Source organism: Nannobrachium achirus, assembly GCF_963921795.1.
Source record: "Nannobrachium achirus genome assembly, chromosome: 5".
Taxonomy (NCBI): Eukaryota; Metazoa; Chordata; class Actinopteri; order Myctophiformes; family Myctophidae; genus Nannobrachium; species Nannobrachium achirus.
The window spans coordinates 57,099,768-57,127,748 of NC_137814.1; the positions used below are offsets into that span (position 1 = coordinate 57,099,768).

Consider the following 27,981-nt stretch of genomic DNA (forward strand, 5'->3'; position numbering starts at 1 on the left):
TTTGACTAAAGAACACAGCATGTCGTCGCTGGAGCAGAGGCTCGCACGAATCGAGGAGAAACTAAAGCAAGAGAATGAAGAGGCGCGCAGGAGAATCGAACCTAGCATCAACATGACCCCGCAGAGATCGACGACAAGTGAGTGTCACGCGTCCCTGGCCCGACCCACGGGCACGAACCCACGAGCCTGAGCGTGTAGGAGAGGCGGAAGAGAGAGGTTCCGAAAGGAGCCACACGACACAATGACACACGACACAATAACGGCCATATGACGCCTTTATTTATCTAACTTAGCTAATTAACGCGTAACATTATTTTGTAAACACTTCTTTTTGACAGCCAGACGCATAGTTTCTTAGCAGCGAGTTGCTGTGCATGGGTCTGAATCATTCACAGTTTTCAATCAATCAATCCATTCAGACTGAATGGATTGATTGATTGATACCTTTATTAGAAGTTTGCATAGGAAAGGGTAGGCCTATACAGTTTCATGAGTAATGACAGTACAGTTCTCAGGTAGGCTACATGGTCAACTAAACACCTCATTTTCTTTTAAATTAGTGTCCTTTTTTAACTCGTATAACATTGAATGACGTCAGACAAATAAAACAGTAGTAGGTCTACTATGCAGAAAATATAAGAAAGACTGTGGTAAAAACATGATGCAAAAAAAAAAAAAAACATGCAACATACATTTTGGGAATATGGGGCTATAATGTGTACTCCTCCGTGACTTCACTCAGGTTCATAGCCAGAATAATGTCAAATCTGGGAATAAATACCTTACCAAGACATTTCTTAACCAATGTGTTTGTAAAGGTGTCTACACCTCTACAGGTTTACATTTTTGACAGCTGCTGAAAGTTGGAGTCCCATTCAACTTACTATACAGAGTCCCATTCACTTAATACACTATAGTAGGCTATAGTGTAGGCCTACAGGTATAGTACATACATACATGGGCAACTGGCGGCCCGAGGGCCACATGCGGCCCCAACCTTCCCTTAAAGTTATACCATGTAACTTTTTTTATAAAACAAATCTTAAAATGGTCCTAACTGTTAAATCGCTAAAGTTTTAGAACCCCCACTCCGTTATTTTCAGCTTCAAAAGCCTTCTCTTTATATGTTTTCTATGATCCCTACCGGGGACCGGTTTTCGCGGTAAAATTGCGTCATCACACTACCGGCCAATCACAGCGAGGGTTATACACTGCCGGCCAATCACAGCGCATCTTGGAGTGGGGTCGCTAGGGCGGCCATATTTGTAGTCTCCCGTGTGTCTCTATACTCGGGTGCACGGTGAAGCATGGGTGAAGGAGTGTATCTCCGGAATGGCTGAACGCACAGGAACCAGGGACCCCTCAAAAGATAGATCTCGGCGAGGTGGAGGCAGACGCGGGGGTGTGAGAACCGAAAGACGGCCGAAAGACGCGGACGCGACCGAGGTTTGCTATAGAGCTACTGACCACAAGTTGAGCAACTTACACAGTATAGCTTTAATGTGGCCCGCAGGTTAATATCGAAATACTGATATATTATTGATTTCAGCTGATTCTAAACTTGCAAACATGGCCCACTTGAATTACTTCAGTCTATACTAGCTTAATGAATAGTAGGCCTACTAGTCTTTTTTTTATGTCCATTGTCCAATGTAGGCCTATTTGTATTCAAGTTCATAAAGTTAAGAACACTAGCCCTTACCCGTTCAAAGATATGAGCTCCAAAATGATGTGCAGTGTATGGGTTATGGGATGTGCACTGTGCACACAGTATATGAGGGATGGAAAGTAACTTTAACTGGTGCTTGCATGATAATATGTAGGAGCATCAATGTAAGATGCCAGCCCGCCCGCCCACCCGCCCACCCGCCTGCGCACACACCCGCCTGCCTGCACACACACACACACACACACACACACACACACACACAGAGAGAGCTGGTTAAACATGTTGCCTCATGCTAGATGCAGAATAGATGTGCCTCATGCTAGATGCAGAATAGATTGTAGATACACCATAAAAATGCTAATATACAGTATATGATTTGTGAAAGTGACAAACGGGCTTCACAGTTATGTTAGGTGTGTTCATATGCTAATGGTGATGCGATTTCAGATCAATTGCTCCAGCCACTGAGGAGAAACGCTGTTTCAGACAGACAGACAGACACTCACTCACTCACTCACTCACTCGGACATTCGCAAAATTATAGTATATATAGATATATAGATATATAGATATAAATGCATTTAACTCATTGACTGCCAAGGCACGAGTTTCACGAGTTATTACAGTACTCCCAGGCTGCCACAGCCCGAGTTTCCCGAGTTGGAAGCCATTTTGAAAAAAAAAAAAAAAAAATTCAAAATTTTTTTTTATAAAAAAAATTCTAAAAATGCCTCAAATGTATTAGGCATGATCGCAATTGCGAAATTGCATGTTTAGCCCCATAACAAACACATCTTTCAAAATGTCAAAAATGGCTGTTTTGTCTGACTTTGAAGGCTTGTATCTCATGAATGCCTGAACGGATTTCCAAGCGGATTTTTTTGTTTGAAAGCTGTTAAAAAGTACTACACATATGGTGCATGATCTAGGCATGGGCGTGCACGATCCGTGCACTAAAAAATGATCCGTGCACTAGAAATTTGGAAGGTGGCAGTGTTTGTTTTGTCTGACTTTGAAGGCTTCTATCTCATGAATGCCTGAACGGATTTCCAAGCGGATTTTTTTGTTTGAAAGCTGTTAAAAAGTACTACACATATGATGCATATATGGTGCATGGGCGTGCACGATCCGTGCACTAAAAATTGATCCGTGCACTAGAAATCTAGGATAGTGGCAGTCTGGTACTTGGGGGCCATCTTGAAATGGCATTCAATGAGTTAAAATTAAATAAAAATGCAAATTTTCAGGATTCAAATGTCAAAATTGCGAATAAGCGTACTGGATAATAAGTGAATGGGAACCAAACTTTCAGCAGCTGTCAAAAATTCCCCTAGGGATATCGAATTTCAAACATTGTTTTCAGTTTTTCCTTGTATTTCTGCTACGTGTAATTTCTGGTTGAGCGACACATATTCTGACATCCGTGAGTTTGTTTAGCGACGCGTGCCATGGCATTTGGCTAGTCTGCTTGAAACCAGGTTCACGTGGAAGCATGCCGGTTGTGTCATACGACCGTCATGTTTCAGGGCTAGTTCAGTCCAGTGGATGATTCACACAATAAATAATCCTTCCAGCTTCCAGAGTTAACGGACCAGAGTCACCGGACTTACAGGCTCACAGCAGCTCGGATATGGAGCATCCCAGCACGGACACTGGTCATGTGAACATCGGCAGCTTGACCAGCACCCTGCCCGTCATCCCCTACCAGAAGCTCACCGACCTGCACTGCCTGAGCAGATGGCGCTTCGGCACCGTGTTCAAGGCTCAGCACTCCGATTGGCGGACCACCGTGGCCCTCAAGTGCCTCAAGCTTGATTCTCCCGTTGGTGAAAGGTATCTAATACGTTTGTGTGATAACATTGCCTGGTTAATAAACCAGACCGAACACAACAACACTCCCTGGCGGTAGTGGTGTTGTAGTACGGTCTGGCACCGATCCATTGAGATTCTATTTCCTCAACCAGCTTCAAGGGTTGGCCAATCAGGGTTGTATGCTTGGGGCATGTGGTTTCTGTAGGCTTGGGGCACGTGGTTTGGGGCAAACCCCAGAAATGAAAACTCTTCCTGAAATCCCAGACTCTCTTCCCAAAACGAAGTGATGTGATAGAGGCTGGCAACGCCAGGCAAGTGATAACATGTTGAAATGTGACCATGCAGCCTTCATGATCATGTCTGATCTTGAAATCAAGCTTGGTGGCCGTGTGTGTAACGTTACTGCTTAATATTGGAGCTGACTTTCATTGTGTGACTGTCTGGCGACAACACGTATCGTTTGATTTCGAAGAACCCCATAACTGTGTGCTGCACAAATGGAACCAAATAGACTCTCAGAGTTACAGCCCTGTAAGGCTCCATTTGGGCTTCCCCTCCCTCCTTACCAGCTGCAATATTAACCACAATTAATATTGTTGATGTATATAATAATTATAATACAGCAGAGTCATATTTATTATTCTGAAATGGGCCACTCGGCATAAATACTTTTACTTACAGGGATTTAAGTATCATTTGATCCTAATAAGATATGTACTTGACTTGAAGTCAAATTTTGAATGCTTTATTTTCACTTGCAACATTATTCGACTGTGAGTATTATGTTCCAGCGGTACTTGCTTGCTCAAGGCATGATGTGCTGGTGTTTCAGGGATTGGAACTGCCTGCTGAAGGAGGCAGAGGTTCTCCACAAGGCCAGGTTCAACTACATCATCCAGATCTTTGGCGTGTGCAACGAGCCAGAGTTATTCTGCATCGTCACCGAGTTCATGAGCAACGGCTCCCTGAAGGTGCTGCTCCATGAGGTTGGTACCTACCTACTACCTACCTGTTGTATACCTGCCTGCCAGTTACATCTTTAAGCTCTTCTTGACTTGGGTGCTGTATGTCCGTTAGGGCATTCACCAAATATTCAAATATTCGAATATCAAAGTCACTATTCGATTTCGACGTTATTCACCGAAGTCGAATATTCGCTGATTTTTATTTTTTTAAAGATAGGAAGTCATAAGAATGAGTTGTCAATGCCCATGGTGGATGAATTTGTTAATGCTCTATGCCAGGGGTTCTCAAACCTTTTTAGGCCGTGGATGTCAAAATAAACATATTTGAACTGGGGACCCCCACCCTGACAAGCACTTGTAGGTATTACATTTAATGTGACTCGGTTCCGCAGATAAATATTGTGAAAATAGCCGATCTACATGCTCACAACGCCTCGCATTACGAGGCGTTGTGAGCATGTAGATCGGCTATTTTCACAATGTTCGCTTACTTAATATTTGACAGTTTGGCCAGTCCTGTCGAATGTTCGACTATTTGAATACTTTGAGGTCGAATAAATCGAATACTAGAAATCACTATTCGTGAATGCCCTAATGTCCGTGAACTGGAGTCTCAAAAAGTTCCTTGCTTCTTTATTAAAGTATTTAAAAAGTAAATTACTGCTCTGGCGTTAACTAGGCCTGTCCTCTAAAAATCGACGAATCGACGCGTCGTTTTAAGCCCCGGGAATCGACGCCAATTGTTTGAGTCGAGGAGTCGAAAATATATATATATTTTTTATATCACCAGTTAACCTACTATACTGCGGTGCACTGCTGCTAGACTGGTGTCATGTACTTCCAATTGAGAGATGTAGCAATTGGCGAACAGTTATTTATTGTCTCGCACCAGCGTAGGGGTGAAAGTGAGACGGAACGGCCAGAACCGCCGCTTCGTTAAAACATTCGGAGCCGGGACGGTGTTCCGTACTTAAGAGGAGAAGCACGCTGTCAAAATCCCATATTAAATAACCTGCCACAGCACACACGCACGTCCACGAAGTAATTAAACAATCTACTAAAGTCAAATTAACATACACAAGTGTAGGCTACTAGTTACATTTTCTAATTAAAGTGCTTCTGAATTGTTCCAGTGTTGTAAGTAATCCATGATGATGTTTGTAGTTTGTTTCGCTGTGTTTGCGTCCATGACATGTCCACACTGAGGGCTCTAGCTGGGAGCTGTGCCTCCAGCTATTTATGATCCGTTTCTGAAATGAATCCGTTCTCGACACCGACTCATTACTCTGTCAGTGCTCTGTGTCCCGCGACTGCGGACTGGATCCCATCGTTCATTTAAAAAAGCCGTTCAAGAGAGCGGAATCGTTCGCGAATGTCTCATCTTTACTGCACGGCAGTGGATGCTGCCGAGACGGGGCAGAGTTGATCAGCGGAGATGTTTTATTTGTTTTAACGGTGTGTTGTACATTGCTATGCAGATAATGTTTGTGCTCGCGCACCGATATCACCGAAAACACCGTGCATTCAATTCATCTTAATGTATTATTGTGTTGTGTTGATGTGGACGTTTAAAGCAAAACTTTTTTTTTTTTTTCTTTTTTTTTTTACACAAAGTAGACTATAAAACGATTCGTCGACGCGTCGGAATGAACCCCTCGATTCGAATCGATTCCAAAAATCCCGAGTCGAGGACAGCCCTAGCGTTAACCAATTTCAACTCTAGGGTCCCTATTCTGGGGATAATATATGCATTTCTTGTCCACGTTACACTTATAAGAACCTAGATGCACGCGCCGGTCGGTACCAAATGAGCCAATGAAACCAGCGCTCCCCAAAACAACAGGTTTGGGGATTGTTGAGAATTGATTACAGCGTCTAGTCGGCGACCTGGCCAACTCGGAACAATGTAAATAGGGAATGAATGCCCCGCCCTTTAATGCAAACCCCATTATACCTGTTTTCATAGGACCCGTTTTGACCATCTGTCTGCCTGTGTCCATTTATGCCCATATATGGAGATATCTGTATCTGTCTGTCTGTCTGTCGGTGTCCATTTTATGTCCATATATGGAGATCACTGCAGTTATAGTTCTGGGTCCATTTTATGCCCATATATGCCCATATATGGAGATATCTGTCTATCTGCGTCCATTTTATGCCCATATATGGAGATCACTGTATCTGTCTGTCTGTGTCCCTTTTATGCCCGTATATGGAGATCTTTGTGATTCTGCGTCCATTGTATGCCCATATATGCCATATATGGAGATATCTGTTTATCTGCGTCCATTTTATGCCCATATATGAGATCTCTGTCGCTTTTTCAAACAGATGGTCAAAACGGGTCCTATGACAACAGGTATAATGGGGTTTGCATTAAAGGGGGAACCGGCACTGTGTCTGCAACACAGTCGGAGGCACAGACAGATACAGAGATCTCCATAATGGGAATAAAGGGACACAGACAAACAGATGGAGGAGACAAACTTAATGCAAACCCCATTATACCTGTTGTCATAGGACCCGTTTTGACCATCTGTTTGCCTGTGTCCATTTATGCCCATATATGGAGATATCTGTATCTGTCTGTCTGCGTCCACTTTATGCCCATATATGGAGAATTTTGACCATCTGTTTGCCTGTGTCCATTTATGCCCATATATGGAGATATCTGTATCTGTCTGTCTGCATCCATTTTATGCCCATATATGGAGATCTATGCAGACACAGTGCCAGTTCCGGAAAATCCTGATGTCAGACATCAGAATCCGAACCTTTCGTGCTGGTTCCAGAAAATCGTGTATCGGGTCGGGTCGAGGCCGAGCACTGCACTACCTGCTGCGGTGCAAACCCATGAATGCCCCACCCTTTAATGCAAACCCCAATATACCTGTTGTCATAGGACCCGTTTTGACCATCTGTTTGTCTTTGTCCACGTATGCCCATATATGATCTCTGCACACACAGTACCGGTTGCGGAAAACTCTGATGTCAGACATCAGCTCCGCATACGGGCATTCATTTTATTCCCATATATGGAGAACGCGCGTGCCCGTGGGACGAACGGTTCTCGAGATACGCGGATTACATACATACATACACACTCACAGAGATTTTTTGTTGACTCATGTGGCGTACGTGATGTCAGAGCCTTTTATGAAGTGATGTCACAATGAGTCAGAGCTTTCGCCGATTTCCTCCGGAACAGCCTGATGTCAACAATCAACCCCGCATAAGGAGATTCCGAACGTTTCTCGCCGGTTCGGGAAAACCGCGCGTCGGGTCGGGTCGAGACCCGGCACTGCACTCCGTGCCGCGGCGGGGAACGCGCGTGCCGAATCTGAAGCCGGTGGGACGAACGGTTCTCGAGATACGCGGATTACAGACACACAGAGACTTCTCGCATTTATAGATAGATGATACAGTCACCTGTGCATTTAGTCTCAATGTTTTTAAACAAGAAATGGGTCTATAGGCTACCAGTGTTGGGCAATATTACTTAGGAGAGTAATCGTTACTTATTACTTATTACTCCTTGGAAAAAGTAATAATATTATATTACTTATTACTTGGAATCAAGAGTAATATGTAATATATTAAGTTATATTACTTTTTTTTTTTTTTTTTTTTTTTACTGCAAAATCTGTTTAGACAGCTCCTTTTAGAACTGAATCCAATTTATTGGAACAATAAGAGTCTCTGGGATGCGATTAAAGAAATTATAATTGCAGGCTTTGTAATTAATTAATCTCAATTAATCACATTTTAATCACACATCAATATTTGACCTGGGAACAGTTAGAAACTTTTTTTAATGGATTTTGGTATAGGCCTACAAGCGAATCAATTAATAATTAAGACATATAATATATAACCCAACAAAACATTGCTTATTTTTTATTACATTTAAAACTCTCAGCTCTGTTGAAGACCCCTGCCTATAATATTCTTAAATAATTGGCTACATATTTTCTTTTCTGCCTAAAAAGTTTAGGCTATTTTAGACGTGAGGTGCAGGGGCTCTGGGTGTTCCCACTAAGGAAAGTAGGCTTTCAACTCCCTAAAACCGTCTATTTCGGTGAGTAGTTTTACATTTTACAACAGACATGAGGCTTATTGGGCTCAGACAGTGGAGGCTACGTAGCCTTACATTAAGACGCATTCTGCCGAGACTTTCGCATTGTGACATTCGCCCCAATGTCACAATGCGAAAGTCTCGGCAGAAAGCGTCTTAATGTAAGGCTAGATAGAGGCTACGCTAACTGGCTAACAGCAGCAACTCAGTCCGCAGTGGTCCACGGTGGTCCCGCTGAGCGACGGACCCCTCCGCGGCGGAGTCGGGCGGACCCCCGCGCGACGGACCCCCCGCGACGGACCCCCCCGCGACGGACCCCTCCGCGGCCGAGAGGAGTGCTTGTAGATTGTAAATGTCCCATTCATGTAAGCGCGTCGCACGCTATGCTCTCTCTGTGACTGTGACAGGCAGCGCAGCGCTGACACTGGACTGGTCTCATGACATAAGCCACGTCATAACTGTGCGCGCTGCGCAAATGACTGATCTACAAGCTACATCGCATCTCTGTAGATGTATGTTGATGTCTTGTAGAGCTGCTATTTTCTGCTATTGTCAACAACAACAAAACAACTTGAAAACATTTGAAAGAATTTGAATGTTTTGGAAACATTTTAACAACACAAATCTTTTGTGTTTTTCCCTGTCACAACATATTCTTAAAATGGTCATCCACGGTCAAATACATATTAATTTGGTTGTCATTGACATGAATGTGTTTTAGCACCATTTCTAGGGATGGACATCGGTATCGGCCAATATCAAAAATCGGCAGGTATTATATCAAACCGGCCGAATCGGTGGTCACTGACATAAATACCGGTTTTATGCCAATTGTGTCTATGGCACTGCACAGCATGATGCTCTGGTCCTGTAACTAAAGTAAACATTAGCAAGTAGCAGCCAGTCTACTTAGTGGCAGCCTACAGAATACAGATGGTGCTGATTACCTTTGCAATGTGAGGATATATTCCATAATCCTGTGTCAATGTCGTCTCCAAAAAGAAGGGAAAAAAACATGCGTCACCTGCTTTCCTCCTGCCTAGTCCAGACGGTCATATTAGACTGGATATTGTCTGTGATTTTGGATATTGTACTATTGTGATTGATTTGCCATTAGTGTTCTTCTAGCTTATTGGTACTCACATTGAAGTATGTCTTGTAGGCCTACTTGGCCTGAAGAAAGGGTATTGGAGCAACCCTATTTTCTAGTTCTTAGCTAAAGAAATCGGTATCGGAAAAATCGGTTTTGGCAGGTCAGACCTTCATAAAACCGGTGGATCGGTATCAGCCAAGAATTTTGCAATCGGTCCATCTCTAACCATTTCCTTCACTTCCTGAACACAATGACAGTTTGGAGTCTTTCCTCCTACAGATCTGTCTATACATTAAAAAATATATGCATTGTGTAAAAAAATACCATACCGATTTTACACAATACCGATATTCTAATTATTTTTAGATTGATTGATTGATTATTGTATTAGACAAAAATAATACATGTACAGTCAAACACAAAACAATGGAGCACAGCACAAGTACAGTCAAACATCCTGCCTAAAAGGAACACCCAAAAAAAGCCCTTAGCGGTCTTGTTTCTGTCGGAGGTCCTTAGTAATCAAAATCATCGATGGATGGATCTGTATATGTTTTATACCTGGTTTCTTCTTGTTCTGTGTGTATAGAGGGGTTTGTACCCTGTGCTGGCCTGGCCTTTGAGGTTGAGGGTCCTCTACGAGATCGCCCTGGGGGTCAACTTCCTCCACAACATGACCCCGCCCCTACTGCACCACGACCTCAAGACGCAAAACATCCTGATGGACGGGGAATATCATGTCAAGGTGTGTGTGTGTGTGTGTGTGTGTGTGTGTGTGTGTGCGTGTGTGCGTGCGTGCGTGCGTGCGTGCATGCGTGTGTTAGAGCTGGGATCCGGCCCATTTTTTCTGTCCGTTCCGAACCCGTGTCCGACAGTTTTTTGTCCGACCCGAATCGGCGTCCGAGCATTAATCATTAAAATGTGTCCGACCCGCGCCGAGGCCTGAACCTTATGTTTCCAACGCTTTTTCCCCTCCTTTCTTTTTCTTTGAGGAAGCCACTGATTTACACTCACTAGCAAACTTGTTCTAATGTGCAGTGCATGCAGCGTGCCTGCTTGTTACCCTTAATGTGAATATTAAGCCACACTGTGGCTTGTGAAAGTATAAGCCAGGATTTACTTGGGTGATGTGATGTGTGTTGGACGGATGGACGGACGAGGCTGGCACAGCAGTGCACACAACAGCGCCGAAAAATAAACATCCAATGCAAGGTAAAGTAGTGGGAACACAAGCAGGGAGCTCCATTCAGCGGCACACCACTTCCAATGAAACCTCAACATTGCGTTTACCTCAGCATGGGACTTTTCTCCATGCTCAGAGTTATGTCTCCGGCTGCAACATTAGCGCGAGCAGCCACACACACAGTGCCACACACACAGTGCCACACACACAGTGCCACACACACACACACACACACACACACACACACACACACACACACACACACACACACACACACACACACACACACACAGGAGTTGCACGCTGCGTGCATCATCAGAGAGAGTGCATGATGCATGTCATATGAAGGCAGAGGCTATAGCAAAAATCTGTCTGACCCGAATCGACGTCCGACAATTTATTATGAAAATGCGTCCGACAGGCCCCGAGGGTTTTCGGTCGGTTATCCCAGCTCTAGTTTGTGTGTGTGTGTGTGTGTGTGTGTGTGTGTGTGTGTGTGTGTGTGTGTGTGTGTGTGTGTGTGTGTTAATATTGAGCATGTTGAACAGTACTGTAATGGCAAAGGATCACTTCGCCCATTTCCAACCTGTATCTTCATATACTGTTAGTACCTATTGAGATCGGCACATTTTCTGGGGCAACCTGCCAACATCACATATGTCACACAAATATATATATATTTTTCACTCTAAAAAAAAACGCCTGCAATGTAGTGCATTTGAAACTACATTGCAGGACCTAAATGAGTGAGGTCAGCAGACAAAGTGACGTGAGAGAAAGAAAATCTGCCAAGCTCAATAGGCACCAATGGTAAGTGGTCCTCACTAATGCTCACTGTAAGATGCCACAATTCATGTCTACTCAGCCACTCTGTGTCTCAGAGGAGGGCTGTGGACAGTTCAGAAATCTGTCTACTATATAGTGACATCATTGATTCCAAGCTAATACAAACTACAGCCCTTCTCTTAATGGACTAGCATTCTGAAATAGAAGCCATTGTTCTTACCATCAGTTTTTGGTTCAAAATGACCAAACCTTCCTAAACTGACGATGTCCTCTGAGGCAGAGTGAGGAGACAGAAATGGTGCCATCTTATAATGAGCATTAGTACTATACTGTAAGGTAAGGTTGAAAATGGGTCATGTGCTCCTTTAAGTGTGACTGAGAGATGTTTACATGAAATATAACTACGGTATATAAATAATCTGAATCCATTTGCATGCATAAGTTATAAAGGGTCCAATTTGACTCCCTGTGACCCTCAGAAAAGATGATATTAGTGGTTAAGCTTATGCATTGAGTATTTAAATAATTATGTAAAAAAGAAAGCCATCCTATAAGCACGAACCAACTATTCTTAATCCGTCTCAGTTACACAACTGGCATTAATGCCCTTCTTTTAACTATGTGAACCCCAGCGTCCCTATTCTATTCAAAAATAGGCAAATATTTTGTGAAAATAGCATGTCAACAAGCTCACAACTTGTTGGAGAGAGGGCGAGATCATTTAGCGACCTACAACCGGGTCGCGACGTGGTCGGTAGTTTTCAGCGACCGGGTCGCTAAATCGACCGACTGGGACGGTAAAACCACCGACCGGGACGCTAGAACCACCGACCGGGACGCTAAAACCACCGACCGGGACGCTAAAACCACCGACCGGGACGCTAAAACCACCAACCGGGTCGCTAAATCGACCGACCGGGACGCTAAAACCACCGACCGGGACGCTAAAACCACCGACCGGGTCGCTAATTCCACCGACCGGGACGCTAATTCCACCGACCGGGACGCTAATCCAGCGACCGGGTAGGTAAATCCACCGACCGGTGGTCGCTTCCACCGACCACCGGGCTACTAACCCTAACCCTAACCCTAACCCTAACCCTAACCCTAACCTCAGTAACCTTACCTCAGTTAGGCTAACCTGCCACGCAACCTCCCGACCGGGTCGCTAAATCACCGACCGCGTCGCTAAATCACCGACCGTGCCGCTAAAGCGAGCGACCGGGTCGCTAAATCGACCGACTGGGGCGCAAAATCTTCCGACCGGGTCACTAGATGTACCAACCGGGTCGCTAAATCTACCAACCTAAAACTGCAGGCAGGTCGGTAGATTTAGCGACCGGGTCGGTCGATTTAGCGGCGCGGTCGGTGATTTAGCGACCCGGTCGCTCGATTTAGCGACCCGGTCGCTCGATTTAGCGACCCGGTCGCTGAAAACTACCGACCACGACGCGACCCGGTTGTAGGTCGCTAAATGATCTCGCTCCTACTGACTTGTTGTGTGGAGCTTATAGATGAGCTATCTCTGCTGAAGAGATTTGGTATAGACTAGAGATACCAAGGAGGGGACCAAAGTACAGAGCCCTAGGGTGTAAGTGGTTAATGATGCCCCCATAGAGCTCATTGAAGTGTGCCTGCAGGGTGTCACTTTTCTCTCTGAAAATACATGCAGCCCACAGGGTTCCAATGGTCATGAAATTCCTGGAAATATTTTGAAATTAGAAAAATATTTTTCCAGTACTGGAAAAGTTTTGGAATTTATCAAGGGTCCTGGAAGGTCCTGGAAAAAATAGCTATGCATTGTCTTTGGTTATTGATTTTGTTAATACCTCTGAAATTACAAATTAAACATGGGCCAAATTGTCAAATACTAGAGGCAGAAATTGTGAAACGCGAGGCGTTGTGAGCATGTAGATCTGCTATTTTCACAATAGAACCGTGTTATACTAAATTCCTCAACTCTTAGTGCTCGTCAGGGTGCCGGGTCCCCAGTTAAAACATGATTATTTCGGGGGTCACGGCCTGAAAAAGGTATAAGCGACCTATTATTGAGCTGAATTATTGTTATATTGTCCTGGAAATTGGGTTAAATATTCTGGAAAAGTTTGGGAAAAGTTTGGGAAATTAATTGGTAAAGATGCGTGTGAACCCTGAGCCCACCCACATGACCACTTGTTAAGTAGTCATATGGGTGGGCTGCAAACACAAAAAAAGACATTAAGCCAAAATGTTGTGCACAGATCGCAGACTTTGGCCTTTCAAAGTGGCGGCAGCTGTCCATCAGTAAAGGCTCGGGCTCCAAACAGCCGGAGAAGGGGGGCCCAGTGATCTACATGCCCCCTGAGCAGTACGACCCCTCCAAGAGCCGCCGGGCCGACGTCAAACACGACATTTACAGGTGAGACACTCACAGGAACCTCTACCAAAGTAGAGAACCGTGAATGCATGGTATGTACAGTACAGGTACCTACTGTAGGACTGGGCAGATTGGACAATTTGTCAATATTATATCGATGATTGGTATATTGCAGGGTTCCCCAATAGGCGGCCCATGGGCCATTTGCGGCCCCCACCAACCCCAGTAATAATGGTGGTTGCAGCAACAACACTAGTATATTGTCGTTGTCGGGTGGAAACCTCGTATCTCCAAATTTGTATGTTCTTTCGCAACGTAAAGCCCTGCTTCATCATACATGGCCGTCGCACAAAAGTAGTGAAAACAGCAGATCTACAAGCACACAACGCCTCGCGGTGCGAGGCGGTGTGTGCTTGTAGATCGGCTGTTTTCACTAGTTTAAATCATTTTTTAAATGATAAATGCGAAACAAACGGTTGTGGACATACAAGATTTTCACCCGACAACGACGATATCTGAACTGTCGCTGGAGTAGCGGGAGCACCACCGTCGCCCCCTGCAATGTTGTGGCCCTCGGCTTGGTACCCTAGACATAATTCGGCCCCTTGGGCAAAACTAATTGGGGAACCCTGGTTATTGTGAGAAGGATGCTGAAGATGGAACTGCCAGAGAAGAGGAAGGCCAAAGAGGAGGTTTATGGATGCAGCGAGAGAAGGCATGCAGGTCGCAGGATACTGATGGAGAGGCAGAAAACAGAACCAGATGGAAACGGATGATCCACTAATAGATTATGGCAGCCCTGATGGGAATTAGCCAGAAGAAGAAGAAGATAATCAATATCATGATATGAGACTAGATATCGCCTGGGATTTTGAATATTGTTATATGGCATAAGTGTTGGTCTTTAACACGTAAGCCTTATTTGATACTTTGACATTTTTAAATACAGTATGTCTGAAACTTCATTAGCCCATTCAGACCTGAGGCCCTTCTAAATCCTAAAAGATTTAAAATGTCATAATTGTGACAGCCCTAGTTGTGAGTTCTTCCCCAGGTGTGTCTTGTTGTTCTCTGCAAGCTGGTTTGAAGAAATGCCATGACATACCTGAGAAAAGGCTTAGACTAGTTACGATTACAAAGTGCTTCTCATGATACATGAATTCTTCTTTCAGTCAAGAGGGGTTCCATTTAGCAGGAATGATACATGACTTATTTCTCTAAACGACTTATCTCCTGCAGCTATGCCATCATTATGTGGGAGGTGCTGTCCAGGCGGATTCCATACGAAGGTATTCTTTCTTTTCTCCCCCCATTGTAAATATCCAGTTTTATGTGCAATCATAGCGGAAATCACTGATCTACAAGCTTGTTTTGAACTTGCTATTTTTGAAACTATATATATATATATATATATATATATATATATATATATATACAGTATATATATACCGGTATATAGGCACACACACACGCACACGCACACGCACACACACACACACACACACACACACACACACACACACACACACACACACAGTATATATTTATCTTTTTTGCCTGTAAAGAAATGTGTAGGCTGTTTGAGAAACAGTGGGCTTATCTTCATCTCTAGGCTATCTTCAAGATCAACCTTTGCCCTGTCCTCCTAGCAAAGTTGTGTGTGTGTGTGTGTGTGTGTGTGTGTGTGTGTGTGTGTGTGTGTGTGTGTGTGTGTGTGTGTGTGTGTGTGTGTGTGTGTGTGTGTGTGTGTGTGTGTGTGTGTGTGTGTGTGTGTGTGTGTGCGTGCGCATGCACGCATAGAGATGACCAACCCCATGCAGATCATGTTCAGCGTGCTGCGCGGACTGCGTCCGGACACGGGCACAGAGAGCCTGTCCCCCGACATCCCCGGCAGGGAGACCCTCATCAGCCTCATGAGCTCCGGCTGGACCGCCAACCCAGACGAACGCCCCTCCTCCCTCAGTAAGCTAAGGCTACACCTAGAGGGGTTCTCAAACCAGACGTTTTGTCATGTCACAGATTCTAAAGGATGTATTTGGCCTTGGACCCCCCATCTGAAAGCATCTTAAAATAGTTTAACTCCCCAATCTACATCAACACGTTATGAGCTTGTAAATCGGCTATTTGAAGTATTTTAAAATGTTTTTCAAAATAGTGCAAATACTCTCTAGGTCGTCCTCAGACGAGCCTTCCATCGTCGCTTCCAGTCATCCCGGTTCTCCATACATCTTGCCAGCTCGTTGGATGATTGCATGATTCAGTGTGTCTTTATTTACTGAAATCTGATTCATGACGAGTTAAAAGGGACATTTCCATTGTGAGCTATTAGACATTTCTTTTAGAAATGTCTAGATAGGTTTTGATTGATTGATTGAATGATTAATTATTTTATTAGACAAAAATGGAGAAGAAAGTATAGTCAATACAAATGAAATGTACTACAGTACAAGTACAGTTAAACACCCTGCCTAAAAGGAAGATCCCCATTAAGACTTTGTACGGTCTTTTTTACGTTAGTAGCCCTCAGTATTTAATTCATGAATATAATAATAATAGCAAGTAAAGAAAACATACCATAATATCGCAGTTATAAAAAACACTATGTACAGGATAGGGGAAACAAGGGGGGCTCACTTCTCGCCTGTCTATGTGATAACTACCTTGGGATAAGGTCCCGACTCCTAAGTGGTTCAAGTATGTCTATCATAGTTTGATGAGATGTGGCAAGTCACTACAGCAAATGGTCTGTGCATGGGCCTGAATGTAGTCTTGCATTACCAGACAGCTATTCCACAATCTCTGAATGCTATATGGAGTCTGGAACTACACCTACACCTACACCATATGTTTTATTTCCATTTCTGCTAAGCAGCAAGCTATATACTTTATATGCTTAGATGGTTTTGATTTATTTTAGGATACCGTACATTTTCGCGACTGTAAGACAAAACGGAAGTTCAGAAAAGGCTCCACATCCGCTTTATCCCTTACTCGTGATCATAGCTTCCGTGAAGAAGACTGCATGATGGAAGCATTTGAACATTGTCAGAGGCAACAGTCTGGCCACAAAAGATTAGCCTGAATGTGACCATGAGTGAGCAATGTTGCTAGAGGAAGTGAAACATGTAGCCATGCTGCCTTCTGTACTAGAATGGAAATGTGTCTGACAGAACTGGAGCCCATGTTCACAGTGTTTTCTGTCTCTTGTCCAGAGTGTCTGATAGAACTGGAGCCCATGCAGTGTTTTCTCTCTCTTGTCCAGAGTGTCTGATAGAACAGGAGCCCATGCAGTGTTTTCTCTCTCTTGTCCAGAGTGTCTGATAGAACAGGAGCCCATGCAGTGTTTTCTCTCTCTTGTCCAGAGTGTCTGATAGAACAGGAGCCCATGCAGTGTTTTCTCTCTCTTGTCCAGAGTGTCTGATAGAACAGGAGCCCATGCAGTGTTTTCTCTCTCTTGTCCAGAGTGTCTGATAGAACAGGAGCCCATGCAGTGTTTTCTCTCTCTTGTCCAGAGTGTCTGATAGAACAGGAGCCCATGCAGTGTTTTCTCTCTCTTGTCCAGAGTGTCTGATAGAACTGGAGCCCATGCAGTGTTTTCTCTCTCTTGTCCAGAGTGTCTGATAGAACTGGAGCCCATGCTGAGACGATTCGATGAGATTGACTTCCTGGAGGCGGTGCTGGAGGTCAAGAAGTCAAAGGTCAGTCAGGGGGCAGGGCTGGGGGGCGACATGGACAACATTTTCAATGACCAAGTACATCAGTATCAATAATGTGGGAATGACTTCATTGTGCTTTCACAAAATACTTACTGTATACAATGACATTTTTGATCAATATTCATCAGCAATGCATACAGTATATAATAGCTAAGTTGGTAAAGGCAAATAATAGAACAGCAAAAAAAGCATGTGTTAATGAACAGTACACACACTTCTCTAAGGCATGTTTCTTGCACACTTACTCCAAAATTGCCGTATGATGAGTGGCTGTGATGGTATGTCATTTCTTTTTCATACAAACCTCGCGCTGCGAGGCATTGTGAGCTTGTAGATCGGCTATTTTCAGCAAAGAGGTTTGGTGTAGAGGGGAAAAAGAGCGGACTAAGTACGAAGTGAAAGATGACTCCGAAGATATTAAGTGTTGACGGTTCAAGTGGTTAAATATCTGAAAACACAAATTGACGTGAATCCAAAATACACTGATTATTGTGCTGTCAAACAATGAAACAATATGGAATCTATAAACAGGTTGTGGGGGTCCCTGCTTTATCTCTCTCTCAACTAAGGGTTCCTTGGCCTGAAAACAATGAAGCTGTAAGCAAACAAAGCTGATTCAAACAGTATAGAACATCACCAAACCCAGTACAACCAGTGAAATCGATTTGACTTCCTATTCATTTGACTGAGGATCTGGATCCAAATCTGTGGATCCAGTCCGGGTGTTCCTAATAAAAATAACAAAATCAATAGAAAGTTGAAAATTATATATAAAAACAAAAAATCTGTACTGTCTCAATCAGCTTTGTTTGAGTAGATGACTGGACACATTTTCAACATATTTCAACACTATTGACCCAATGGACTCATCCTTCCTTGTTTTCAATGTTGGTCTTGCATGTGCGACTGTGCGTGCACATCGTGATCGATTTCATTCGTAGCTGAATTACGCATTTATTGCATACCCTTTGTACGCAATGAGTAATGAGTAACTATCTGAGCAAATCATACACAGCACATCGGGCAGCGAGTCAGGTGAGTGTGCGTGCGTGCGTGTGTGTGTGTGCGCCAATTAAGTGATTCTGATAGTGGTATTGGCCAGGTGAATGTCACTGTCTACCTGTAGATTTGCTTTCAATCAGTTTTTCACTCTGTGTGTGTGTGTGTGTGTGCGTGCGTGTGTGTGTGCGTGCGTGCGTGCGTGCGTGCGTGTGTCCACAGCTGATGAGGGGTACCAGCTGTTGCCCGGCCTCGAGTGGGAAGAAGAAAGAGGACAAACCCGTCAACACTGACCACCCTGAACTCTACAGGAGCCCCGTAAGGCAGAGCATACCCTCACTCACCACCTTAACCACATTTCTTCACCAACAACAATAGCCGATCTACAAGCTCACAACGTGTTGCTTTGCGATGTGTTGTGATGTGATGACGTGCTCCCCCCTTCCCCTCCTGAATGGGGATGCTGGGTTCAAGGGGTTAAACTATTTATTACTGTTACTGATATCGTCGTTGTCGGGTGGAAACCTTGTATGTCCAAAACCGTTTGTTTTGTATTTATCCTTTTAAAAAATGATTTAAACTAGTGAAACAGCCGATCTACAGCGTGCGAGGCGTTGTGTGCTTGTAGATCAGCTGTTTTCACTACATTTGTGCGATGGCCTTGTATGATGAAGCAGTGCTTTACTTTGCGGGAAAAAAAATTACACATTTGAAACTTGGAGATACAAGGTTTCTGCCCGACAGCTACGATACATGGCAACAAGAACCCCAAAAGGTGTTCAAGTAGAAGTATATTAACTCATTTTGCGCCCGCGACTTTCGGTCGCAATGATGTCCAGAGTGCCTCACGCAGGCTCCATCCACTTGCACTCTCTTATTTTGAAGGCCAGAAGTGCACAGCGTGATCACTTCCGGTCTGACGTCATCGGGTCGTGCGCCGGAATCGATCGTTGTTTACGTGGTGCCATGCTGGATTGCATTGGAGCTTTTATATATGTGTTATATAAGCGAGCATCTGCCTCCATCTTCGCTTCTAAAGTGTAGTTTTGAGATAATGGACATTTAAGATGAGATCCCCCGTCCACCTCAATGTTATGGGATGACTATTTTGTGCTGGTGGAGCCGTGATGATGACAAATCAGCGACGATTTTCGCCTCCGGAGCTTCCGCCATATACTCGGTATTTATACTCGCCGTTACAGTAATATATTACTTTTCGCGCGACATCGCGCATTCGGCACTATAAGTACTCAAGTACTTTTCGCGCGACATCGCGCGTTTGGCTTTTAATGAGTTAATAAAGATCTATCGACATTTCTAGACTTATGCGTGACAGAAGAGCTTCCTTTTTCATAATGTGTCTTTAACTGTATCGATTACTGTGTGTCTCGCCAGAGCTCCACCTCAGACTCGGGGTCTTGCTCCTCCCAGGACACAGAGATGTCCCTGCCTGCCTTCCTCACCAACTCCAACACCCCACCAGGTACCACAGGTAATGACATCATACCTCACACCTTTTTTGTACAACCAACTGAAGATTCAGATCCATTCATCCATTCGTGCCGTCTCAGAGTTACTGATCTGTGACGGTGCATTTGGTTGTCAACTTGTCAATAACGTAGCTGGGAACCGCGTTATTATCATTCACACCACAGCTCCAGGCAAACCCCGCCTATGGAAGCTTTTGATTGGCTGAACCGGAGCTAGGGAGCGCTTCTTTTGCACCGTGCGGAGGTGCCGGACTATGCCTAACTCTAACCCTAACCCTAACCCTAACCTTAACCTCAGTAAAACTATGCCTAAACCTAACCCTAACCCTAACCTTAACCTCAGTAAAACTATGCCGACGCTGGTGACACGAAACGAGCGGTTCCGCCTGGAGCTGTGGTGTGAATCATAATAACGCCTGGGAACCCCCCTGGAACCCCTCAAGGACCCCTTGGGGACCCCACTTTGAGAACCTCTGTGTTGGAGGTGTGTTGGGGAACGCTGTACAGACTAGGAAAGGCCTCGTAGAGCTGACCGTGGCAGTCTGTGGATTGCTGTTACAGAGCTCTCTGAGGATTTTACAGTGGACGTCATAATGGGGGCCTGTGACCTAATCATACTTATTATCAACTTGGGCGGACCTTGAAATTAAAAATAGACTTTGTATATCGTCTTTGCCGGGTGGAAACCTCATATGTCCAAAATCTTTCTTTTCAGGATTCAAATTGAAAAGCATCACAAGTAGCAGATCTACAAGCTTAAAAGACAACTTTGTTTTTTTACAACAAGGGTTCATATTTTAGAAAAGAAAAGATGAGGGTTAAAATGTTTTCATTTACTGCTTTCCATAGTTTTAGCGATTTCAGTGGGTGGGTGCATGCGTACATGCACCCATTCCCAAGATGCACCACAATCTTTCATTGGCAGATGTGACTTATGGGGGCTATTAGTGTTATTGTAAATAGTAATAAAGAAATCTCTGGCTTATTGTGTCTAAAAATACATATTTAGCCACTTGTACGCATGCCCCCAACCACTGAAATTGAAATGAAAACATTTGAACACTCTTCTTTTCTCTAATTGCAATCTAAAATATGAACCCTTGTTGTAAAAAAAAAAAGGTTGTCCTTTAAAACCCATCACTTTGCGCATGCGTTTCCAGCTTGTAGATCTGCTACTTTTGATGCTTTTGTGTGACACTGTAGTATGATCAAATGAAAATACTGAAAGTTAGAATATGAAGACGGAGAGTTTTCCTCGAAAGCAACATATTTTAAATCTGACTATAAGATCTATCCATCCTTTTCTCTCATCCAGGAGTGTCTTCCTTCATGCCTCACTCGCTGGAGCCCCCCCAGCCGCTGCGGGTCCAGAGCCCAACCAACAACAACCTGAACGAATGCTCCCAGGCGGCCGCCTCTAATGATAAAGAATTAAACATCCCCACAAACCCATGCCTGCCCATTACCGAAGAGTGGTCTGAACCCTCTCTGAAACCCCAGCCACAACCACAACCACCTCCACCACCTCCACCACCACCATCACCACCAAAGCCAGGTAACTAGGGGTGCAAACAGTTAATTGAACTAATTGATTTAATCATTTAAAGAAAATATCGATAACTTCGTAAAATAATCCCTATTTTGGGCAAGTAATTCTGGGCAAAACGCTTAAAATTGTTACAAAAATGTTCAAATCTGTTAATTTCACTGATGTCTTCAAATAGTCAAACATTATGGGAACACTCAGAAAATAGCCAAAACTGAGCACATTTCACACATTTCACACTGTCACGATGTAATCTTAAATAATGTGTGTCTACACAGCCAAAAGTTGAGCTGTTACACACACAGTTTCATACAGTGAAATGGTTTACTAAATCAGCTCCCAGAACAGATGATGGCCGCTAGATAAATAGGCTGAATGAAATCTATGCCTGCTTTTGCCATCATTTCCCCCTCTTTCATCCTCAACCAAGCGTTCTTTGTTCCTGTGATATTTGATTAGTTTACGTTTGCACACAGTCTTCTTCAAGTGTCAACAGCCTTTCAGTAAATGTTTTCCACTGCCATGTGGTTTCATAGATGTCTCTGTATCAGCCACGGCTTCAGATCAAAGTAATTTAGTTTTAAAAGAAAACGAAATTGGAGTTTATAGAAGAACTTATAAAGCGATAATGTCTTCCTCTTGTGCTACTTGTTTTGATATTAATTAGATTCTGTGGCGGCCAGCAACATTGGGTATGATGCATATTAGATGAATCCAACGGGTATGTTGAAGGAGTATTTCGCCCCCCAAAAATCGTATTTTCTATCAATTACACAACCCACGAAGCCTTGAATTGATGGAGATTCAAATGCCAATAATTGACAGGAGGAAAGATACTAGTGTCTCCGGTAGGAGACTATTCAAGTCTCCTACCAGAGATAGGGCTGTGCAATAAAATTGTGTTTTTCTGTGAAATTATTAGTTTTTCTCGGTTAAAAACGGGTCACAAAAAAAATAATAATATCCTAATATGATGCAAGTCGCTCCCCTCCTCACCAAACAATAATTAATAGGCTAATATAATGCTCCCCTCCAGCTCATATGTAAACACTACAGGACTTTACCCCCAATAAAATGTTAAGGTATTTATTTCAATTATTTGAAAACTTTAGTTACTAGTTGGTCTACTTTGTAGATTCTAATAGTTATTACAAAACATGCAGCAACCACTTCAGCCTTATCACTCTGGCTAGCCATCATCAAAGAAAAGGGAAAAAAACAGCAGCCTCTCTGTTTTGTTCCTAGTGTAGCACTACATCTGTTTTTGAGAGATTGTATAGCCTTATATACTGTACATTTTTGTCTATTTGCCGAAATGCATATAAGGCTGTAATCTCTCTAGATAATCTCTATATAAGCCGATCTACAAGCTCACAATGAATCTCGATGTGACGCTTCTCAGTAGTATAAAAATAAATGACATGACAGGCCCTAGGCACAGTGCCTAGTGTGTCTGTGCAAAAAACGGCCCTGACCGGAGACTCCCTCGTCATCAAATTATTGGCTTAGGAATGCGAGGAATGAATTCAAGGGCGTCTATATGATTGTGACCGAAGGTCGCAGTTTACCATGAGAAACGTCACAGCTTGTTTGCGTCCGTGTACACATTTTTATGGGTTTCTATGGGTTTGCTGCTCAGACATCATCTCTGACGTCACTGTGATGTCAGGGGAACCACTCTACCAGAATGGGTTTGCCGCTCTGACATCACACTCTGGCTTCACTGTGATGTCACACTAACAGAATCCCTTTTATGCCCAGATATGGAGTTCCCTGATGTCATCAATATTAATGATGCCCTGTTAAAGAGATCCCTGTGATGCCAGGGGGAACAAATCCCTTTTATGCCCATATATGGAGATATGGAGATCCCTGTGATGCCAGGGGAACAAATCCCTTTTATGCCCATATATGGAGATCCCTGATGTGTCCACATCCCTGATGTCCACATCACTGTGGCCCTTTAGAGGGTACGAATGGAAGAAAATGGATCCTTAAGGGTCCATTTGCTTCCATTACCCTCTCAGAGTTCGGTTCTCAATCTGAATAAGGGCGAGGTCGCTTACTAGTAGAAAACAAGTATTTTTGGGGGGTAAAGATGACACACCAGTCCCTCACTGGGGGAGAGTGTTTTCTGCTGGTGTTTCAGTCCGAGTGTATCAAAGGGTGCGTTCGGAAATGCGCACCGGGTGTGGTTAGGGTTAGGTTAGGGTTAGGTTTAGGCATTGTTTTACTGAGGTTAGGGTTAGGATTAGGGTTGGGTTTAGGCACTCACTACACTGAGCACAATCCCGGTGCGCATTTCCGAACGCACCCTTTGATACACTTGGACTGAAACACCAGCAGAAAACACTCTCCCTCCTCACTGGAGTGATGTTTGTGCCATTGCGTATATATACGAATCAAACTGTAAAGTTCTCCTCTTTACCACCTTCTTTTTTTATGATTTATATTTTTTTAATTCTCTTTTCATTTCAAGACGTTGACAGAACTAGAGCATTTACAACAAGAGCAAAAAAAATATGCAGTAGATATTTCCCAGGAAAACAAACAGACAAAAACAAAACAAGCAAATCATATGAAGACAAACAAACAAAACAAAAACTATAATTACAGGAAAAACAAACACATAATACAAGGTTTGCATTGCACCTCTCTGCCAAAATGAAGCCTCGCTCACTCAAATCCACAACACGCTTACGCGACAAGATACGTGTGCATCACATTTATGTGCCGCCTTTCTTTCTTAAAACAGCGGACAACGACGACTGCCACTCCCCGCCCACGGCGGGCCCCGTCGCCCGCTGGATCGGCGAGCGGCGTGAGGAGATCGTCTCGCAGATGACGGAGGCGTGCCTCAACCAGAGCCTGGACGCGCTGCTGGCGCGCCAGCTCCTCATGGTGGAGGACTACGAGCTGGTGCAGGGCCGGCCCACGCGCACCGCCAAGGTGCGCCAGCTGCTGGACACGTGCGACCGCCACAACGAGGGCTTCTGCCGCATCGTCGTCCGCAAGCTGCAGGACAACCGGCAGCTGAGGCTGCAGCCCTTCCCCTCCGGCCTGTGCCCCCCGACACCCAGCGCTCCCTTCTTGTCCCAGCCTGCCTTCTTCACCAACTCCAACACCCCACCGGGAACCACAGGTAATGACATCACACGACACACCTTTTTATACGCTCTCAGGCGCTGTTCAAATGACGCATTTTTCTATAGAAAAAGGCTAAATATAGGGGCACCCGCTGGCCTACTGGTCCAGGCGCATACCACTAAAGGGCTGTCCATACTTCGACCGAAACCGAAGATTTCGGTCAAAAGGTCCTTTTCGACCATAAAATGATGTCCCTGGGGACTTCTGAAAAGCATTAGACCGAATGAGAGTTCGGAAATTTGCACGTCGGAAAACACAACTCACCGAACATTTCGGTCGAAGTATGGAGAGGCCTTTAGGCTTAGGCATTGCCACATAGGCATGGATGGCTGGCGGCGTCGCCCGTTCGATTCCCGATCCGGACGACCTTTGCCGCATGTCACTCCCCATCTCTCCCCCCATTTCCTGTCAGTCTACTGTCCTATCAATAATGATATAAAACACAATACAAATTGGTATCATTAAAGGGGAGATATAATGTTGAATAAGGTGTCGTTTTGATCATAAATATTCTACTCTCTCACAAAGAATTTATGTTATTGTTATGTTATTGGGACTCTGCTTGCATTATTCCATCTTCTTGGTACAACCACGCTATGCAACCACCTGAAACCTCTCCTCTCCTCTCCTCTCCTCTCCTCTCCTCTCCTCTCCTCTCCTCTCCTCCCAGAGGTCCCAGAGGGTCTATATATGCACTCACAGCCCAAGGCCTGCCATGAGTCCGCCAACACCCAGTTTGTGAAGACATCTGTAATCATTGGACCAAATAACACATCTAACCTGGTTAGTGGCTGCAATCTTGTACTACATTATAAGTACATAAGACAAACAAGTACTCTTCAGTGTGTTTGTGTATATATATATATATATATATATATATATATATATATATATATATATATATATATATATATATATATATATACAAACTTCACTCACCATCACTCAAAGGATCATCCTCTTTATTTTCATAAAACTGACAATAAAGAAACAATTGATGCCTGAGTGCAAGTACAGATCGGTCATCCCACTGAGGAGAAAATGGATTCTACAGTAACTCACAGACAGATGTTCAGTCATTTTATAGTGAGATATACAGTAGTAAGATAAGATAGTAGCGCCTACCCGACCCGTACCCACATTTCCGGGCCGGGTAGGGCCTAAACTGTATGCTAATTAGTCGGGTTAGGCCCAATGAAAAAACAAATGCTTTACTCTGTGATAGAAAGTTCTTCCTGAACCTGACCCTACCCGGCCTGGTGTTTTCAGTCTAAAATGTATGCTAGTTAGTCGGTTAGCCAGTTAGGGCCGGGCCTTAATTTACAGGCCACTCTACTGGGTGTGCCATTTTTTTTCCTGCCGGTGACTTTCTTATTTAGGTAATGTTTGTTTATGTTTATTTAATATTCATAACTTTATTTTATTTTCTCTCTCTTTCTTTTAGGAGGGGATGCAGGGTGGTGAGGTAGGGTCTCTACTGGAGCTCCTTGATGAAACTTATCTAAGTTCATGCTTCAGTGATTGTAGGATGGGAGAATCCCTCTCCTTGCCTCGTTCTCACAGCTTAACCTCACTGAGCCATATTCCATATTTAGAGAACAAGACAGGTTTCAGAGCAAAGCGGCGCCACAGTGTAAATGATGTTACACTACTTGACAAAACACAGACAATTACACCTGATATCATTCTTGTAGAAAACAAGGAAAGCTACAGGTTCCACTGCACCCGAACAGGACTGTTCAAATGCAGTGTGACCGGCCTGGTGTTTAAGTTTGGGACAGAGGGAGATGTGACTTACAGGACAGTCCCATGGCACCGATTGCTTCTATCCCAGCTTGGCAAGAGGCCTGCAGGACCACTGTTTGACATAAAATGTCCTCGGATGTCTGTGTGTCAGTTACACTTTCCACATTGTGAGATCCTCTCCACAGGTGGAGGCAAATGCTGCTTGGCTGTTGTCCATGTGATGGATGATGATGGCATTGAGTTGATTTACCCTGATGTGATCACAGAAACCCATGTCATCATAAATGTAAATGGATTTTCTGCCTATGGTATCATCAATGATGTTGACAGCCCAAATCCTGTGCAGGCATTGGTGTCACTGTTTTATACACCACCAATTGAAGATGATGATGATCCCAGTTCAGTCCTGAAAGTATTGCTCCTACCTGAGAATGTTGTGCTGAGTGAAGTGCTGCATACACGGAGGAAAATAAATGGAGATGAGATTTACATTGAAAAGCCTCCCTGTGAACTAATCCCAAAGCAAGAATATACGCTCTCCACTTCCCCTCAAGATGATTCCATCACAATCGAACCAAGTAAGGCTAAATTTAATGTGGATGCATCATCCTATCACAACTACATTTCAACTTTTGAAGTGACATTAGAGGCCAAGTTTAAGCATGTTAGGTTGCTTCTAAGACACAGTAACACCTCTGACTGCGCATGGGAACGCTGTGTCAAGCTTTCAGCTCTTGCTTTAAGAAAACACCAAGTTCAACGCACACTGACTCTTCCAGCAGAAGAGAGACTGTTTTCGGTGCGAGGCAGCTTCATTGACAACGTTTCTCTTCCCAATCTCAACTGTCTCCTGGACAAACTCTTCACAAAGGAGGTGTTAACCGATGCTGAGAGGGAGATGGCTGCTGAGATGCAGGCGAAAAAAGACAAGGCACGTTTTGTCATCGATACAGTGAGGCACAAAGGACCTGATGCAAGTTCAAGCATGATACTGATTCTCTGTGGTCTGGACTCATGCCTCTCTAAACATCTCGGGTTGATGTAGAACTGTACTGATGTTTTTAAAATGCCTTCAGTATCCAGGCAACTTCCTGTGTCTTAGTCATTTCTGTCACATGATCATCCAGAGCAACTTCAAAGTAAATGAAGTAAATGACAGGTGCAATGCCTTGATTGCTCAAGGACACTTCAACAGGGTGCTTGGTGTATACAATACAGTATGCCAAAGTTTATGCACGTGTACAGCTGAGGATGCTTTTTTCATTCTCTTTGCTCTTTTGCCTTTTGCAATCTTTCTTTCCTAAGTCATTATTACTTATTATTACTTATTATTTTTTCTTTAGATGTGTTGTTTTGTGTCGTTCTGCTGTTATTTTATATATATAGCACTGCATTGAA

The 27,981-nt window shown here is 43.9% G+C and overlaps 1 protein-coding gene across 1 annotated transcript; it reads left to right on the forward strand.

The window, feature by feature from the left end:
• Window positions 1–19: 19 nt before the first annotated feature.
• LOC308285378 (uncharacterized protein) lies at window positions 20–27,981 on the forward strand (the record flags this gene model as incomplete). The annotated part of the gene is made up of 14 exons (XM_080726109.1): window positions 20–137; window positions 3,244–3,502; window positions 4,314–4,467; window positions 10,204–10,359; window positions 13,824–13,981; window positions 15,179–15,228; window positions 15,740–15,901; window positions 17,552–17,637; window positions 18,877–18,972; window positions 20,050–20,146; window positions 21,460–21,699; window positions 24,446–24,832; window positions 25,508–25,620; window positions 26,282–27,981. The coding sequence occupies 14 exons, from the start codon at window positions 20–22 to the stop codon at window positions 27,626–27,628; spliced, it is 3,423 nt and encodes a 1,140-aa protein (XP_080582235.1). The 3' UTR covers window positions 27,629–27,981.